The sequence below is a fragment of the Piliocolobus tephrosceles genome, chromosome 15 (genome assembly GCF_002776525.5).
Source record: "Piliocolobus tephrosceles isolate RC106 chromosome 15, ASM277652v3, whole genome shotgun sequence".
NCBI classification, from domain to species: domain Eukaryota; kingdom Metazoa; phylum Chordata; class Mammalia; order Primates; family Cercopithecidae; genus Piliocolobus; species Piliocolobus tephrosceles.
Window position 1 is genome coordinate 74,810,603 of NC_045448.1, and position 18,308 is coordinate 74,828,910.

An 18,308-nucleotide genomic window follows, 5' to 3' on the forward strand; every position below is an offset into this window, starting at 1 on the left:
AGATGGGTCTCACTATGTTGCCCAGGCTGGTCTTGACCTCCTGACCTCTACTGATCCCCCAACCTCAGCCTCCCAAGTAGTGGGATTACAGGTGTGAGCCACTGTGCTGGCAAGAATTTATACTTAAGCAAAGGAGATGGTTCTGGATTAGCTAAGAAATTCTGCTCTCAGTAGGAGTAGAGGTTTAGAGCTTTACCTCTTGGCAGTATCCCTTGGAAGGGAGCTCTGAGATTAATCAAACACTGAGAGCTTTCTGTGGACCAGGCACTCCACTAGACTCGGGATTACAGAGGCCAGTTACCTGTCCTGATCTGTTAATGATCTAGTGTCATTTTTCTTTAAAAAAGAAAGCACCTGCATTTGTCATCTTGAGCAAATATAATAACCAAAGTGATTTACTCAAGGTTCGAATCATAGTTGTTTTGGAGAAAGTAAGTGTCAGATGCACTGTGGCTGTCGGGGTCATAGTAGGCATTAAATAAACATGGTTGGTGTTCATTAAATGTGGACTGAAGGTAAAATGACTGATCTTAAGTTTCATGAGGAATAGGTTTGCTTCATTGAAACTGGTTTTTATCTTCCCAAATAGTTTTCAGTAATTCCTTTAAAGTACTAGGTTGATTAATATTGCAAAGTTATAATGTAAAATGTGACATTACCTCTGTCTAACCTGTATTGTTCACATAAATGGGAGTTTGACTTTGGGAATAAATGTTGAAAATTTGCAGGAAAGACCCACCCAAACGTATAATGAAATGTGATTCCAGGTATGAAAAACCAGTGATACTAATTTAAATGATCATTTTGTTGATTTAACGTGTGGTTTCAAATTTCACTTTAACAAGAACTATTTTATTTTGGAAACATTTATCCACTCAGATGGATTGGTTCTTTCATTAACAGAGTTTTGGAACTGGCTTTTCAATCTGGGAAAGCCCCAGTCACACTTCTGGAGCAAGGCCCATACTGCAGATGGTTCAAACTTTTTGTTTGTTTAGAGACGGAGTCTCTCTCTGTTGCCCAGGCTGGAGTGCAGTGGCACCATCTCGGCTCACTGCAACTTCTGCCTCCCAGGTTCAAGCGATTATCTTGCCTCAGCCTCCCTAATAGCTGGGACTACAAGCATATGCCGCCAAGCCCAGCTAATTTTTTGTATTTTAGTAGAGATGGGGTTTCACCATGTTGCCTAGGCTGGTCTCGAACTCCTGAGCTCAGGCAGTTCGCCTCCCTCGGCCTCCCACAGTACTAGGATTATAGGTGTGTGCCACTGTGCCCGGCTGGTTCAAACTTTTCATATAACCCTTAGGAAACTGGATGTGACAGGGAGAAAAGATATGACCTTTTCAGCATTTCTTAATATGCAGAATTGCCAAATATTCCAAAGATGGTCTAGTGACATAAGAGTATATTACAAGTTCATTTGAGAACATTTGTATTTAAATCTAACCTTTAAACAATTTTAAATTGGTATTTGTTTTAAATATGAATTGACTATTGCCCTTTTATCTTAGCTATGATTTGGGGAAGCAAGCATTTTTTTTTATTTCCAAAGAAATGTTAGAATTTCTATGCTGGACTGCATTTTAAAATAAAATAAAATATTTAGCTTTAGGTATTTTAATTACTACGAAAGGAAGGGGAGAGCTTTGCATCTAAGCAGTACTTTTCATCAACAGATCTCCAGTTTTCTATTAGGCAGAAGGACTCCCTCTGTTTGATAAAGAAGGAAACAGGCACAGAAAAGTTAAGACCCTCCCAATGAAGACGAAGCCAGGCTCTCCATCTCCCATCTGGGAGAAGCTGCTTCATCCTAGAGGGTGGTCTCGCTGTCAGTTTCTCTTCGGTATTTGTCCATGTCTGTGAAGTCATAGTCTGACTCCATCTCTATCTTCACCTGTGGCACCATGAACACTGGGTTCCGTGAGTAGTTGAAAGCAGGTGAAGCTGGACAGGAGATTTTGAAGTGCAAGGTGATGCTGAACAAGAAGTAGGAAAGAAGGATTATGTAGTTCTTGGTGTTTTGAACCCATCCCCTAGAGCAGGGCTTTAATGCAAATACTTCTGTCTTCACTTCTGAACTCTCAGCACATGCCAGAATGAGCAGTTTCCTATTGGCTTGGCCTTCAGCCATAGTTATGCACCTGGTCTCGCCCTGTAAACCTATCTTCACATTGCTGCCAAGGTGAACTTTTGAAATCACAGATTTGGCGATTCCTCATTGTTCAAAAAATCTAAGCTCTTTAGTGTGAGAAGACAGGAGTATCTGTCTTCTCACAAACACAAATACAGCCTTCTGTGTTTGTAGTCCTGCCTGCTTAGTTTGCCCTATCCAATGCAGTGTTCTTTGCTCTGTGTGTGTGTGTGTGTGTGTGTGTGTGTGTGTGTGCGTGTTTTCAAATGGTACTTCGCACCTGTGTCCACTGCCTGCAATGCCTTTCCTTTTCTTTATTCTGCCCCGCTCTATGTCTGGCAGATTCCAGTTTCTCTTTCCTAGATTCTCAAAACGAGGCCAGTCCCTCCCTGTGTGCTCCGTTATTCTTGCACAGGGTGCTCCTTCCATGCCATTCTTTTTTACATCCCCAGGGATTAAGCATCGCACCTGGTAGATCATTGATGCTTAGTCTTTGTTAAACCAGATCATGTTGCAGAGCCTTTCACTGAAATAGAATCTTGTTATTTAGTGGTCTTTGCCTCCATCTGTTTTCATAAATTCAGTAAAACATCAATGAGGTTGGGAGATGCCATCTCCAGTTACCAAATTTTCTTCATTTCTGACCTTGTCTTAGGGCTTTGTGTAATTTAACAGGGTTTTGGAAACCTTTAACCTGGTCCAAATTTTCTCTCTACTGCCTGAAATTGGGAGCAGTTAGTCAATTTCGTGTAGATTATTTTATAAATGAAAATAAGATAGACTGCTTTCTCCTAATACTGGTATTACTGGTGTACTACTGTATAATGATCAATGGCATCACAGGTATAGGAGCCTGCCCGGGGATGTGGGATGAGAAGGAAGGCGGAGATGTAACTGGGACAGGTGACACTTTGGGCTAGATCATCCTTGGGACTGCTGCTTAGGGAGGGTTGAACTGGGGAAAAGTCTGTTGTTTCACCCTGGCATTGGGGTAGCAGCTTTGCCTTATGATTCAGAAGATCCCCTGTCCCCTGTTTCCCCAAAAATCTCTTGGATGAGTGCCCTCTGTGCCTGGAGACTGATCTTCTAGACTTGGGATAGCCTGTGCTGTAACTACTGTTTGATCCCTGTCCATTCTAGGGCACAAGGTAGGAGTGGGACTGCCCCTGGCATCTTCCCAAGTAACAATGAAGTAAAGCCTTTCTTGCCTCTGAATTCCTCTTTTCTGTGTTGGAGCCCACTGTGTCATCATCAGGGAGTCTCACCTTTTTCACGGGTGGCTTCTCATGAAGAACAGAATCACATTGTTGGCATGGGGGCTCCTGGCAACCGGCCTGGAACTTATTCTTAACAGTTCCCATCTCGAGTTGATCTCTGATGTTAGCTTTGATGTTGATCTCTGATGTTGGCTTTCCTCCATACCCTTTCTGACCTTTGCTAATTAACCCTGCTGTTAATTCATTCTACAGAGTACCCTGGGGTTTTGATCCTTAGCGTTCATTTATCCTGGCTTTCAGTGATGTTACACTTAAGCCATGCCTAGTTTTTCTGCTTTTTTTTTTTTTTTTTTTTTTTTTGAGGTGGAATCTCTCTCTGTCGCCCAGGCTGGAGTGCAGTGGCGCAATCTCAGCTCACTGCAAGCTCCACCTCCTGGGTTCGCACCATTCTCCTGCCTCAGCCTCCCAAGTAGCTGGGACCACAGGCGCCCGCCACCTCGCCCGGCTAAGTTTTTGTATTTTTAGTAGAGACGGAGTTTCACCGTGTTAGCCAGGATGGTCTCAATCTCCTGACCTTGTGATCTGCCCGCCTCAGCCTCCCAAAGTACAGGGACTACCGGCGTGAGCCACCGCACCCGGCTTCTGTTTTCTTTTTATCAATATATACTTTTTTTTTTTTTTTTTTTTGAGACAGAGTCTTGCTCTGTCGTCCAGGCTGGAGTGCAGTGGCGGGATCTCAGCTCGCTGCAAGCTACGCCTCCCGGGTTCACGCCATTCTCCTGCCTCAGCCTCCCCAGTAGCTGGGACTACAGGCACCCACCACCACGCCCAGCTAATTTTTTTGTATTTTTTTTAGTAGAGACGGAGTTTCACCGTGTTAGTCAGGATGGTCTTGATCTCCTGACCTCATGATCTGCCCACCTTGGCCTCCCAAAGTGCTGGGATTACAGGCATGAGCCACGGTGCCCAGCCACAACATTTACTTTCAATTTTTGTTCTACCCAGTCTTTTGTAAGAATTTCCTTTACTAAAGTTGAATACCTTTGTGTGTTGTAACCATATTGTTATGTCAGTAAGAAGACATATTTGTTTCTTGGCCCTGAATGATGAGTCAGGTTTGTCAGCCTTTGACTCCCAGTTGGGGACCAGTAAGGGCCTTCTACTGAGAGGACAGCTAGCCTGGGAAATCCTAGACTCTCCACCTTCCCGACCATTTCCCAGTCTCTTACCTAATATGCAAGGAGTCTACCTAACAGTGTTTACCTTCGATCAAGTTCTGTGTCACTGAAGGAAGAATCAGAGTGAGTAACTCCAACTGGAAGATCTTTTTCCTGGTAGGAAAATGAAAATGTCAGATGTGGAGCAGTTTTGAGCACCATATTTCTCCGGGCTTCCCCCACCATTTCCTCTCTTTTCCTTCTCTAATCCTATAGCCAACACTATGCAAGAGGAATACAGGGCCTCAGAGATGTGTGGCTTTGGGCTTAGTTACTCCTTCACCCAGAAGGCTCTCAGCCAGGGCTAGGGGGTGTGAGGCATGAGAGGGCCAGGGAAGAGAGAGATGGGAGTCAGGGAAGAGCCTGAGAAACTCAAGATCTTGAGGTGCTTATGAGGGATACTGCTGATGGGAAGGACGCCCTGGCCACCCACCCCTAATCTGTCTTTGAGGGTGGCAAGCCCTGTATTAGAAGCACTGGGCTTGGGACTAAGGTAGGGATCTTTCAGAAGACTCGGGACAGGCTATGTTGCCTGGATGACAGGACTGGCCACCTATGGGGAGCTGAGGCCGGGAGGGGTTAAAGGCAGCAATAGAATCTCCCAGGATTTCTGTAAGCAGTGCCCAATCCCTCCCAGGCAGTCTCCCTCTCAGCTGTCTGCTGAGAAGGTGCTGAGGATTCACACAGGCACAGCACAACCACCACGGGGATCTCCAATTACGCCTGACTTATAACCCAAGTGCTATGCTACCTATTTCTCTAAAGGGGAAAGCTTGGTTCTGAGCCCTCAACCATTTCAACAGGCACTGGAAAACATGGGAGGCCTGGTGGGCCATGTTTGGACTGATGTGGTCTGAAACAACACAGAAGAGGGCCAGGAGATGCCACAGGGATCTGGGGACACGTGGGGAAAGGAGGGAATGAGGGATTTTGCCTTAACTAAAGTGAGGATTAGTCATTCAAGTCTGCAGGCTTTGCTCTGGGGTTTCCCATCTGGTTGGAGTACCATTCCTGGTGGCCCAGTTCTCTTTGATCTCTGCCTAGGACAAAGGTCTTCTAGTGCAGGTCCTAAACCCCCAGGCCATGGAACAGTAGCGGAACCAGGCTGCACAGCAGGAGGTGAGTGTGGGCAAGCAAGCATTAACCTCTGTGCTCTACCTCCGGTGGGATCAGTGGCAGCAACAGATTCTCATAAGGGTGAGAACCCTATTGTGAACTGTCCATACGTGGGATCTAGGTTGCATACTCCTTAAGAGAATCTGAGGTAGAACAGTCTCATCCCAAAACCATTTCCCACTCCCCTACTGGTCTGTGGAAAAATTATCTTCCACAAAACTTTTCCCTTATGCCAAAAAAGTTGAAGACTGCTGCTGTAGCATCCAAAATGATTAGATCCCCCTGAGTTACAGATGAAAGTTCCTAGGGGAAAGACATGGAGGATTAGTAGTAAGTAGGAAGGGAGAGACACCATGTGTTTTACTTACTGGCAATGCAGTGGATACTGTTTTGGGGATCTGATTGGACACTTTCCATGGGAATCTTTATAACTGAGGGAGGAGGGAACTGGGGCTGAAGAAAAACAGTGGGAAAAGAGGATAAACACCAACACAACAACTTGGCTTTCTTTCTTTTCTTTTTTTTTTTTTGAGACAAGAGTCTCGCTTTATTGCCCAGGCTGGAGTGCAGTGGCGTGATCTCAGCTCACTGCAACCTCTGTCTCCTGGGTTCAAGTGATTCTCCTGCCTCAGCCTCCCAAGTAGCTGGGATTACAGGCGTGCACCACCATGCGTAGCTAAATTTTTGTATTTTCAGTAAAGATGGGGTTTCACCGTGTTGGCCAGGCTGGTCTCGAACTCCTGACCTCGTGATCCCCCCGCCTCAGCCTCCCAAAGTGCTGGGATTACAGACGTGAGCCACCACGCCTGGCCAACAACTTGGCTTTCTTGCCAAGATGGAAAATGCATGCACGTGCAGTGCAAACCACCATTCTCTTCACCTCTAGACAAAACAGGGGTGCTGCAAACACTCTGGGGCCCACTGAGGGGGAATGGGCACAGTTAGCCTGCTGTCCTATACACACCATTGAACAGAGCGCAACTCTTCCAGGAATGTCATCAAAACGGTTTTATCTGTCACAGCAACCAGTCACTTGGGAATGAACCTCACACAATAACTGTGTTACTATAAAGACAAGTAAAATGAATTTGTGTATATTGAATCCTGTTTTTCCATTGATATATCATAATTCAGAGATTCTTTTTTTTTTCTTTTTTTTTGAGACGGAGTCTCGGTCCGTCGCCGGGGCTGGAGTGCAGTGGCCGGATCTCAGCTCACTGCAAGCTCCGCCTCCTGGGTTCCAGCCATTCTCCTGCCTCAGCCTCCGGAGTAGCTGGGACTACAGGCGCCCGCCACCTTGCCCGGCTCGTTTTTTATATTTTTTAGTAGAGACGGGGTTTCACCGTGTTAGCCAGGATGGTCTCGATCTCCTGACCTCGTGATCCGCCCGTCTCGGCCTCCCAAAGTGCTGGGATTACAGGCTTGAGCCACCGCGCCCGGCCTAATTCAGAGATTCTTTTTCCCAATCCTGTAATAGTTCTTGGCATGTGGTAGCCACTCAAATATTTATTGAAAGTATGACAACTAAGTGTCTTTAAAAGGCATGTAGTCTCTATTTCTTTGTTTTCAGAACTCACCCTTACAAATCATCTACAAACACATGCATTATGGGACTCTTCCTGGAAAAGCACAGTGATTAAGGACCAGGGGAGTTCTGACTGATCAGAAGATGGTTTAATCATCACCAGCCAGTCAGAAGGGATTTGCCTTGAACATGTTTCATCTGCACGAGGCCAAATCATGAGAACAGGACAGGGTAGATGCAGGGACGTGAGTTTGGGTCAAATTGGGAGATTGGGAGGCAAGCAGAGCACTAGGAGATGGCATAGGCAGCTTAGCATATCAGAAACCAGCAAAGTCAGGAATTATTTTAATTCCTTCTTAGAAATGTAGCTACATGTCCATTTTGGGTAGGTCACTTCCTTTTGCGGGGACAGTTTCATCATATGTAATGAACACGTGAATTAAGAATCTTTCTGCCTCATGTTTAGTGATTCACTATAATTTCTGGACTGGCCCCTTGTCTGTTGACTCCCTGAGTGTTTTGGGGGTGAAATGGGAAGGGAGCATGGGAGAAGAGGGGCAGATGGGGCAACCATGTTGTCCCAGGCGTCTGGGAAATGTAGCATCTCCTTTCGGTCAGGGTACCTGCCTTTCCCCATCTTTGTCCCCCGTACCCTAGGGAAAGGTGCAAGCAAAACTTGTTCCCAGCCCCTTCTGCCTGTCTGGAGTCCAGTCTACTTTTAAGTCCCCATTAGACACCTCTCCTCAAGTCTGCTCCACTCTCTGGAAGTCAGTCTTCATAACCTCCTTCCACGCTGGAGCTGCCTCCCAGCCCTTCCCGCAGGAACCCGGTTGCTGTGATCACAACCATAAAGCCCACAGTGATGGAAAGAGTGGGCATGGCCAGTCACCTTTTCCCTGGACACGGAGTCTCATTCGCTCTGGCCCACTCTGAGGATATTCACATAAACAGAAGAGCCTCAGCACCCCAGATCAAGACAAGCAGATGCCCCAGCCCATCCTGGATTGGGCCTAGGCACTGCCGCAGGCCACCCAAGAAGCCACCCTCTCCCTAGCCCTGGCAAAAGTGAAGAGAAGGACTCTCGATTTCTCCTCTGTGCCCCAGCCTCACATCTTCCCCACCTCCTCATCACAGTCCTCGTGGGCCCCTTTCTTTCTCTTCCTCTTCTTGTCTGTCTCCTTTTTTTCCTTCTCTGGGAGGATGTTGTCAATCCAGGCCAGGTCGTGCTGGGAAAAGATGAAATCCAGAAGCCTTCGAACGATGATGAGGCCTAGGATCTGTGGTGGGAAACGGGAGAGAGACTAAAGTTTTGTGAGAGTTTAGAGAAAACTGTGGTCTTAATGCCCAAACTCAGGCATAGATTTTTTCCTCCCTCAGTCTGCTGAGTTCAGGGACTTTTTGTGGTGTCTTTGGAGCCATCTCGAAGCTCCCATAAGCCATTATTCACCTTCCCTCCACTGTGGTTCCTCTTGTCTGGCCCCTCAGGTGAGTGACCATTCCTACCAGTGACCAAGAGGGACAGCCTGTGATAGCCGAAGTGGGGAGCCTCAGAAGGGCCATGGGCTGGAGAACTACAGTTATTCTTTAAATTAGTGGTTCTCAGCCAGGCATGGTGGCTCACGCCTGTAATCCCAGCACTTTGGGAGGCCGAGGTGGGCGGATCACCTGAGGTCAGGAGTTTGAGACCAGCCTGGCCAACATGGTGAAACCCTGTCCCTACTAAAAATACAAAAATTAGCCGGGCATGTTGGTGAGTGCCTGTAGTCCCAGCTACTCAGGAGACTGAGGCAGAAGAATCGCTAGAATCCGGGAGGCGGAGGTTGCAACGAGCCAAGATTGTGCCACTGCATTCCAGCCTGGGTGACAGAGCAAGACTCCATCTCAAACAAATTAAATAAATACATAAATTAGTGGTTCTCAAACTTGAGCATGCACCAGGACCTGGAGGGCTTGTTAACACACAAATCACTGGATTCCCCCCGTTTCTGATTTAGCAGGTCAGGTAAGGCCCAAGAATTTATGTCTGTCTCTACTCTGTACATTTGCCAAAACTCATAGACCCCTCCACTGAATTTTACTGCATGCAAATTAAACAAAAAAAATTAATAGGTGGAGGGTGTGGGTCTTGCCTTGCCCTGCCCTGTCTGGCTGTGTGCCCAGGGTCACTCTGCTCATGCTCTCTGAGCCTCATGTTCTCATCTGTAAAGCTGGGTTACTAGTGCTTCAGGGGCTGGTGTGGACTCAGTGGAACAGCACTCAGTAAATGCTAATCATGACTACTACTGCCTTTCCCTTCAACAGCTCTGAGGCCCCTGAGGGCACTCGGGGTGAGGATCTATCTCCCTTTCCCTGCAGTGCGGGTTCTCAACCCTGGCTGCATGTCTGTGCTCATCCGTGGACCTCATAAAAATATCAAAGTCTGGGTTTCCCCAGAGATTCTAATTTGATTGATCTGGGTTGATTGTCATGGGCAGCCAGGGTCAAGAACCAGGGACTAGACCCCTCCCAGGAGTGTGCACTTCAAGTTCTCCTCAGTGTCCTTACTTTGGCCCCTACCCCAGAACCCTCAGGCTTTCCCCAGGCATTTGCTGACATACTCCAGGCTCCTGGCAATTATGTTGTTGGCTTTGCATTCTTTTCACTTCTTATTTTGGAGTAATTTCAAATTTATATAATATTTGGAGTAATTGCAAATTTATATAATATTTGCAAGAATAGTGAAAGAACTGTAACCTTTCCCTTGCTCAAGCTTTATATATACTGTCATTGGGTTTTGTTGTTCTTGATCTCTGACCCTTGTTCTTCCCCCGCCCCACTACTTCACTATTTAGCTTTTCAAATTTAGCTATCTTGAAGGGTGGAAACATCTATATTTAGTACTCGACTTCTGAGACTGGTTGATATTTTGGCAGTGGGAACTTGGTGTCCAGGTTGAACTGATTTCCTTTCTCTGTCCCTCCCCGGAGCTGGGTGGCCCCTGCATTCTCGCTGAGCTGCTCTGACATTCCTTTTTCCGCCTCCTCTCTGCCCCACCCCATACCATCTGGCCTGGATGGCCACAACTCGAATCAGGTCATTCTGTGCCAGCCTCTGCGACCCGAGGGAGCCAGACCACAGCTGACAGGAAGGTAGAAGGTGGCAGGAGGGGAGGTTGTGCTGCACCTCTGGGTTGCCCAGGCCAACCTGCCTGGCAGGAGGGGGAAGCCCACGCCCACTTTACCATGACTGGGAAGATGATGGCAGCCACCGTGGATTTGAGGATCCAGAGCACCGCCAGGCAGAGGATCTGCACCAGGGTGAAGAGGTGGATCCGGCGCAGCGGCACGTGCCTCAGGAAGGCGTGGTCCGGCTGGTGCTTGGCCGGCATCAGGAAGAGCTTGCAGCGTTCCCAGAACTAGGGGGACAGCATGGGCTCAGCCAGGCAGCTGGGCCCTGGGACTAGCGGAAGGGGTACCTGGGTGGGGTCTCAGAGAGGGGAAGCCCCCTGCTCAGGTCTTAAGGGTGCATGGGACGGGGACTGGAGGTGTCTAGGTGGATGCATAATGGGGTCTTAGAGAAGGGGTCCTGAGCCCCGGTTGAGGGGAACAGCCCTGGAGCTGGCCACAAAATGGACATTGTCCATATTCAAGGAAAGTGCAAGTTAATTGTAACACAAACTGTTTAAGAATTCTGGGATTTCACAGTAAATACAGAACAAAACAAAAATGTTTTCTTCTGCGTAGTTGCCTTAGGGAAGAGAAAGAGGTATAATGAAATGCTCACTGGAGTCAGTTCCTTCTAGATTTTGAATTCTGATCCTCCAGTCCCCATCTGTAAAATGGCGATCAGAGGACGTAATTACATAGATTCAATTACGTGAGGCCTATGAAGGGCCTAGCATATTTATTTTGCCTGGTAGTATCAGTCAGTGGTAGTACCATTATTACTATTGTTCTTTCATTGAATTAGGACAATTGGGGACAATTGGGACAACTGAATTGGGGGTCTTGGTGACATGGAACCAGACATGGAATGTTGACTCCAGATCATGCAGCCTGGGGAGTGAAAGCCTTACCTGGATGCCATTCAGGGAGGCCACGCCCATGTAGAGGAAGACTCCATACAGCACCGGCAGGGGGATGCACTAAAATGAGAGCAGAGCTTTGGATCGGCCTCTGCCTGGGTCAGGCCCTTGGCCACCCTGTTCTGGATGACAGTGTCTCCTGACCACAGAGGCAGCTGGGAAGCTGGATGTTTGGGGGAACCGGGAGTCAGCAGAACTGGGGTGTGGGTGGGGATGGAGATGAGGGTCACTGGGGCTGTACTGCCCCTTCTCAGGCTGGCCCAGCATGCAACTGCTCTCCTGGCCTGGTCCCTCACTGCACTGTGCGGAAGCCATGTGGTCTGGCTGAAGAAATACCTTCTGGAAAGTGAGAAGACTCCACAGACTGCCCCCTCCTCATTCCTGCCAGCTCCTTCCTACCTCCAGCCTCAGGTGAGGGCCCCTAAAACTGCTCAGCCTGCAGGGGCATGGGGAACTTTAATGAGCTGACCTACATCAGCAGGGAGTACCCAGGACACTTAACAGAAATCACGCATCAGGCCGGGCATGGTGGCTCACGCCTGTAGTCCTAGCACTTTGGGAGGCCGAGGCAGGTGGATGACCTGAGATCAGGAGTTCGAGACCAGCCTGGCCAACACAGTGAAACCCTGTCTCTACTAAAAATACAAAAAAATTAGCCAGGCATGGTGATGCATGCCTGTAATCCCAGCAACTCAGGAGGCTGAGGCAGAAGAATCGCTTGAACCTGGGAGACAGAGGTTGCAGTGAGCTGAGATCATGCCACTGCACTCCAGCCTGGGCAACAGAGACTCCGTCTCAAACAAAAAACAAAAAACACAGAAATCATGCCTCATACACAATCACATAAAACAGAAGCAGAACAAAAGTGTGTAAACTAATCAGCACTCATCACCAACTAACCACGAATAGTTTGGTGGGTACCCATCCCTCCAAACTTGCACACAGGCAGTTTGTTTGCATTTTCAAAAATGGGATCATAGAATTCATCCCACTCTACAAGAATGATTCCAAATCTTTCACAGCCTTTCAAAGCATTTTTCTGCTGTCTATCTCAGCTGTTTCTGCCCCTTGCCTTCTCTCCACCTGCAGCTGTGGCTCCCCATGGTGAGCAGAGGCTGCTCCTCCTTGTGGTCATGTTAGAGCACTCTGGAGAGCACAGAGAACTATGCCAACACTAGAAGGGCTTTAGAGGAATTTTTGGACCCTAAAGAAGGCTGTTCTTGGATTTGGGTTTTTTTGTTTTTTTTTTTTTTTGAAGACAGATTCTCGATATGTTGGTCATTCTGGTCTCAAACTATTGTCCTCAAGCGATCCTCCCACCTCAGCCTCCCAAGGTGTTAGGATTACAGATGTGAGCAATCATGCCTGGCTGATTCGAAGGTTGTTTTGTTTTGTTTTGTTTTGAGACGGAGTCTCGCTCTGTCTTGCCCAGGCTGGAGTGCAGTGGTGCAATCTCAGCTCACTGCAGCCTCCCCTCCTGAGCTCAACCAATTCTCCTGTCTCAGCCTCCTAAGTAGCTGGGACTACAGGCGTGTGCCACCACACCCAGCTATTTTTGTATTTTTAGTAGACACAGGGTTTCACCATGTTGGCCAGGCTGGTCTTGAACTCCTGACCTTAGGTGATCCAAGTGCCTCGGCCTCCCAAAGTGTTGGGATTACAGGCTTGAGTCACCACACCCAGCCTGATTTGAGCTTTTTAATGCAAATACTTGTATGTTAAACAGTGTCAAAATTGACATACACAATGGCACCTTGGAACCCTCTCTACAAAAGTAAATAGTCCCTGGCCATTTAAAATATATTTTTAAATAAACAAAATGTTTGCCCTCCTGTGTGCAATTTGTTTCCCCGACAAGGGAAATATCCCTTTAAAAATGCTAGCCTCCTACCTACTGCTCAGGTATGCCCAGTACCAATTCTCAAGCCAGAAATATTTTCCATTGTAAATACATCAGCCAGAATCATGATTCTTTAGCCTTTGTTTCTTACAAGGTCACCTCTGAATGAGGTGTTTTTTTTTTTTTTTTTTTTTTTTGAGAAGAGGTCTTACTCTGTCGCCCAGACTGGAGTGCAGCAGCATGATCAAGGCTCGCTGCAGCCTCGACCTCCTGGGCTCAAGTGATCATGCCTCACACATACCATCATGCCTGGCTAACTTTTGTATTTTTTGTAGAGATGGGGGTCTCGCTATGTTGCCCAAGATGGTCTTGAACTCCTGGTCTCAAGTGATCCTCCCACCTCGACCTCCCAAAGTCCTGGGATTACAGGCATGAGCCACCATGCCTGGTCATGGGCTGTTTTGAGATATTCAAAGAGGAAAAATAATATTGGCAAAAGGTTGAGGCAATTACAGGTAAACTTCATTCAAGAAAGGAAAGTCTTACGTGAACACTGATCAAGGGACAGGGAGATTGATGGGCGATTGGCTGGAGTGGAGAGCAGGGAAGCCTGGTGGGAACACCTTGCTTTCTGGAGTCTCTCCAGAAAGAGACCCTTGTAGGGGACACCTGCCTCCATTGTACCCCTACTTGACTTAATCTCTTAGCTGTTGTGGTGGGACATGAGCAAGAGGAGCTTCAAGCTGTGTGGGAAAAAGTCACCCAGGTCCCAAGACTTCCTGAGTTCAGGTGATCCTCCCGCCTCAGCCTCCTGAGTAGCTGGACTACAGGGATGTACCACCATGTTTGGCCTTGTGCTGCAAGTTTTAAACTTCATGAGCCCCCAACTCCAGCAATGTGGACACACACCCCATTCAGGAAGTTCCTGATCTAAGCAGGGCTAGAACTTGGTAGAACTTTCAGAGGGAAGAGTATCCTCCAGAAGGTGAGAGTGGCCCTGAGAGGGGTGGGAGAGAGGATTGGTGATGATAAAAAACTGCAGTATCACAGAAAACGATGGTGACAGTGTGGAAACATTGCTTTGGCCTAGTAAGACTGTGCCTTTCTTTTTCTTTTCCTTCTTTCTTTCTTTTTTTTTTGTGTGTGTGTGAGACAGTTTCGCTCTTGTTGCCCAGGCTGGAGTGCAGTGGTATGATCTTGGCTCACTGCAACCTCCACCTCCCAGGTTCAAGTGATTCTTGTGTCTCAGCCTCCCGAGTAGCTGTGATTACAGGCCTTAGCCACCACGCCCGACTAATTTTTGTATTTTTAGTAGAGACAGGATTTCACCATCTTGGTCAGGCTGGTCTTGAATTCCTGCCCTCAGGTGATCCACCTGCCTCGGCCTCCCAAAGTGCTGGGATTACAGGTGTGAGTCACTGTGCCCGGCCAAGACTGTGCCTTTTTTAGGGGGCTGACAGGCCCGTGATCCCTAGCCATGTGGGGACCCCCTCCCTCCCTGAGGCATCCACTCTGCTTTCTCAGGCGACAAGGCCCTAGGTGAGAGTGCAGGACCTCACCTTTAGGATGGGAGCCAGGAAGACAGAGATTCCCGTCAGGATGAAGACGATGATGCCGGTCACTCTCTGTTCCCTGGCAGAGAGGAATACACGGTCAGGGTGTACCAGGAAATGCCTGGTGACCACTCCGGCCCTCCTGCTCACTGTGGGCACCTGAAGTTTGTGTCCAAGGCCATGGCCTCGAGGGCTTCTGTATGGAGCTCTGCCTGGTTGCCTGAGGCCCAGCTGAACCATATGTGGGAAGACAGGCAGCCCCCAAGGCATCTTGCAGGGGCATTGAGGGAGGCCGCTTAGTGTAGTGGCTCGTAGCTGGGGTGCTTGAGCAGAACTGATGTGGGCTGGATCCTGGCTCCGCCACTTGCTAGTTATGTGGCATTGGGCAGGAGCCTGCCCATCTTCAGCTTCAGTATATGCAGATAATGGCACCTATTGTTGCGAGGATACATGCAAGATAAAATGCTATTACTCTGCCTTTTGATTTTAAGATTTCACTTTTGTGGGGCACAATGAATGAGGATCTGGGGAAGGGGACACCAGCAGAGCAGGTGTCAGGGGTGGGAGGCAGGCGAGCCCTGCAGTCGGGCAGAGAAGCGTCAGTCAGGCAGAGAAGCGTCATTCGGGCAGGCTGGGTGGCCCAAGTATCCCAAGATAGTGGGAGAAGTTCTTAGGGCAGCCACGTAGGTGAATGCCAGGGTTTGGTGTGGTCTCACCCTGGAGGTCCTAAGGGGCTGAAGATGCACTTCTCTGCCTACCACGGGGTGTAAGAGAAGGGGCAAGTGAAGGAACAGGAGTGACAGGCAGGGCCATGGACCGGGGAGTAGGGGTGATCCTGGGATAGCCTTCTGGAGGAATGGAGACTGAGCAGGACCTGAACCCACAAGAGGGCCATCAGGGCAGTAGGGGCCTGGAGGGTCCTGAGGAAGAGAAAAAGAGCAGGACAGCACGAGGCCTTGTGGGGACCTTGGGTGGCTGATGCAGATGAGTGTCTGGCACGTGTGCGTGTTTATGGATGGGATATGCATACTGCTTGGAGCCCAGTAGGTAAAAATCCCCACTTAGAGTTGGACTTCTGTCTCTCCTTCCCTCCCTCCAGGGATAGCACTCATGTCCCTGTGGTTCTTGGGCCATCAGAGCCCAAATTCTTTTGTGGCAGGCAAAGCCAGCTTCCCCTCCCCGAGTGGGCCCCTCCCCGTTGGGTGATTCCTAGGTCCTGACCCTCCTACCTGACTCCTAGGAACTGGGGCTGCTCCCCAGGGGCGCTGGTCTCTGTCTCCATCTTGAGGCTGTCGATGTGGGCGATGGAGATGACTGTGGCAGCCACGTACCAGGGAAGCCCCATAAAGGAGCACAAGGCCATGAGGATGCCCACCCAGAACAGGTCCAGATGGTAGCCAGCAGCCTTCTGCAGGAGCGGGGTGGGGTGGGGAGGGAGAAGTTTCTGGGGAGCCAGTTCCTCCTGGAAGCAGCCACTCTGTGGAACATGGTTCAAGGCTCCCCTGCCTTCCAGAAGATACTGAAGGGGCCTGAGGTGCTCTTTGCAAGGATTGCAGAGGTGGGCGGGTCCTACCACCCCATCTGAAAGGGTGAACTGCCTAAGGGACATGGGTCATAGAAGAGAGGGATGTTCAAGCTTGGAGAGGCCCTGGGTTTGGGTCTCTGGGGAGAAGGACCCAGAAGGTGGCCACAGGGTCTCTGCAGTTCCTGAGGGGCCCCAGCTGGGACAGGCCACACCTAGAGTGGTCCAGACCGGGATGGGGGAGGGGGTGACCCGAGTCTTCTCAGTTTCACAGGCTGGATGGGGAGTTGCAGAGACCAGGAAGGCTAAGGAAGTTCCTCTGCCTCAGTGTTCTAGGCTGAGCCCCCATCAGGGTCTGCTGATTCTCATAAGAACTCGATGCCACTTTGGGAAAGACAGAGAGCCTGTGCCCAGTGGCCCAGCCTAGTTTGGTCCTGGTCCTCAGAAAGTCACTCTAGCCCTGGTGGCCTTACCCACATCTGGAGGTCACATTTCCCCCTCAACACACCAAGTGGGAACTTCAGTCTTCTGTCCTCATATTTTCCTGGCCCAAAGTACTGAAAGAAGCATCATGTCCTTCCTTCGCTCCTTCTGACTTTGTGGGAAGAAAGAGGTTATGCCTCTGCTCCTAGTACCGGCCTTACCTTCAGTTTGTTCTCCTTCCGGTTGACAATGACGGCAGTGATCTGCTGGTCCATGAAGATCAGGATGGTCACCAGCAGGGCAGGCAGGATGCTTGCTGGGTACACCCACCACGGATTCTTCCCAAAGGGGGCCACGAACCAGCCTCGGTCAGGCCGTGTGGGCTGAATGGGAGCAAACAGAGAGGGGCCCTTTCCTCTCTCTCTTGTCCCAGGGCACTTGCTGCCTGGCCTGCTGTCCCACCTCCTCGACTTTCCCTGACTTTGGGTACTTTTCAAGTGTAATCTTTTCCCTTAAACACCTTAGATACCTGCAACTTTAGACTAAATTCAGACATGGGAAGGAGCATGCACTCAGACAGCGTCTGTAAAACTAAGGAGGTAATTTGCTGCAACAGCCCTGGGGTTGGTCAGGAAACATGGAGGTGAAGGTCAAAGGGCAGCCAGGAGAGAGAGCACAGTCACCCACTGCAAATAACAAATAGCAGGAATGAGGTCCAACAGAAAAGAATAAAGAAATGGGTGGGCCCAGGGCCAGCTGCTTCTACCTCTCCTGAGTTGCCTGTCTAGGAGCATTATAGAATTGTCTGTAAAACGCTGAACATCAGTTAGTCCTGCATGTTAAGAATGAGGAGAATATATAAAAAGACTTTGTCTCAAAAAACAAACAACAACAACAAAAAAAGCCTTAAAGACAGGGAGGGTAAGTTCTAGAATCTGGACTCCCTACTCTGGTGAGATGCTTGGTGCTCTTTTTTTTTTTCTTTCTTTCTTCTTTTCGTTTTTGAGACGGAGTCTTGCTCTGTCAACCAGGCTGCAGTGCAGTGGCGTGATCTTGGCTCACTGCAAGCTCCACCTCCCAGATTCATGCCATTCTCCTGCCTCAGCCTCCCCAGTAGCTGGGACTACAGGCGCCCGCCACCATGCCCGGCTAATTTTTTTGTATCTTTAGTAGAGATGGGTTTTCACTGTGTTGGCCAGGATGGTCTTGATCTCCTGATCTCATGATCTGCCCGCCTCAGCCTCACAAAGTGCTGGGATTACAGGCGTGAGCCACTGCACCTGGCTGGTTGGTGCTCTTATGAGGGAGTCGGGCTGAGTTTAGCTACAAGCGTATGTCACCAATTCTAGACTAGTGGGTAATTTCTAAGCAGTGGTTCTCAAACTCGAGCATACTCCAAGTCACCTGAAGGGCTTGTTAAAATGCAGATTGCTGGTCCCACCCCCCAGCTTTTCTGATTCCACAGGTGGGGCTGAGAAATTGTATTTCTAACGAGTTCCCTGTGACTGTGATGCTGTGATATTGGTCTGAGGCCCACACTTTGAGAATCACTGTTCTAAGGGACCAGTTTCAATAGATCCTATTTGGCCCAGCTTATAGATTGCCAGAGGTCAGGGAACTGGAAACCCTCAAACACGAATCAAGAAGCTTCTGCTGGGTTGGAGGGTGAATTTCAGTGCCTTCCTCACCTCATGACTACAG

At 48.9% G+C, this 18,308-nt stretch overlaps 1 protein-coding gene across 1 annotated transcript in view; it reads right to left on the reverse strand.

Annotated features, from left to right (window-relative positions):
* Window positions 1-830: 830 nt before the first annotated feature.
* Window positions 831-18,308, reverse strand: part of SLC4A5 (solute carrier family 4 member 5) — a 109,099-nt gene continuing 91,621 nt past the window's right edge. Inside the window, exons 19-26 of the mRNA XM_023187968.2 lie at window positions 16,829-16,990; window positions 15,892-16,070; window positions 14,669-14,741; window positions 11,261-11,329; window positions 10,427-10,600; window positions 8,328-8,483; window positions 4,612-4,679; window positions 831-1,976 (exon numbers count right to left, since the gene is read on the reverse strand). Coding sequence (XP_023043736.2) covers window positions 1,811-1,976; window positions 4,612-4,679; window positions 8,328-8,483; window positions 10,427-10,600; window positions 11,261-11,329; window positions 14,669-14,741; window positions 15,892-16,070; window positions 16,829-16,990 — 1,047 coding nt within the window. The 3' untranslated portion in view covers window positions 831-1,810. The remainder of the gene's footprint in view (window positions 1,977-4,611; window positions 4,680-8,327; window positions 8,484-10,426; window positions 10,601-11,260; window positions 11,330-14,668; window positions 14,742-15,891; window positions 16,071-16,828; window positions 16,991-18,308) is intronic.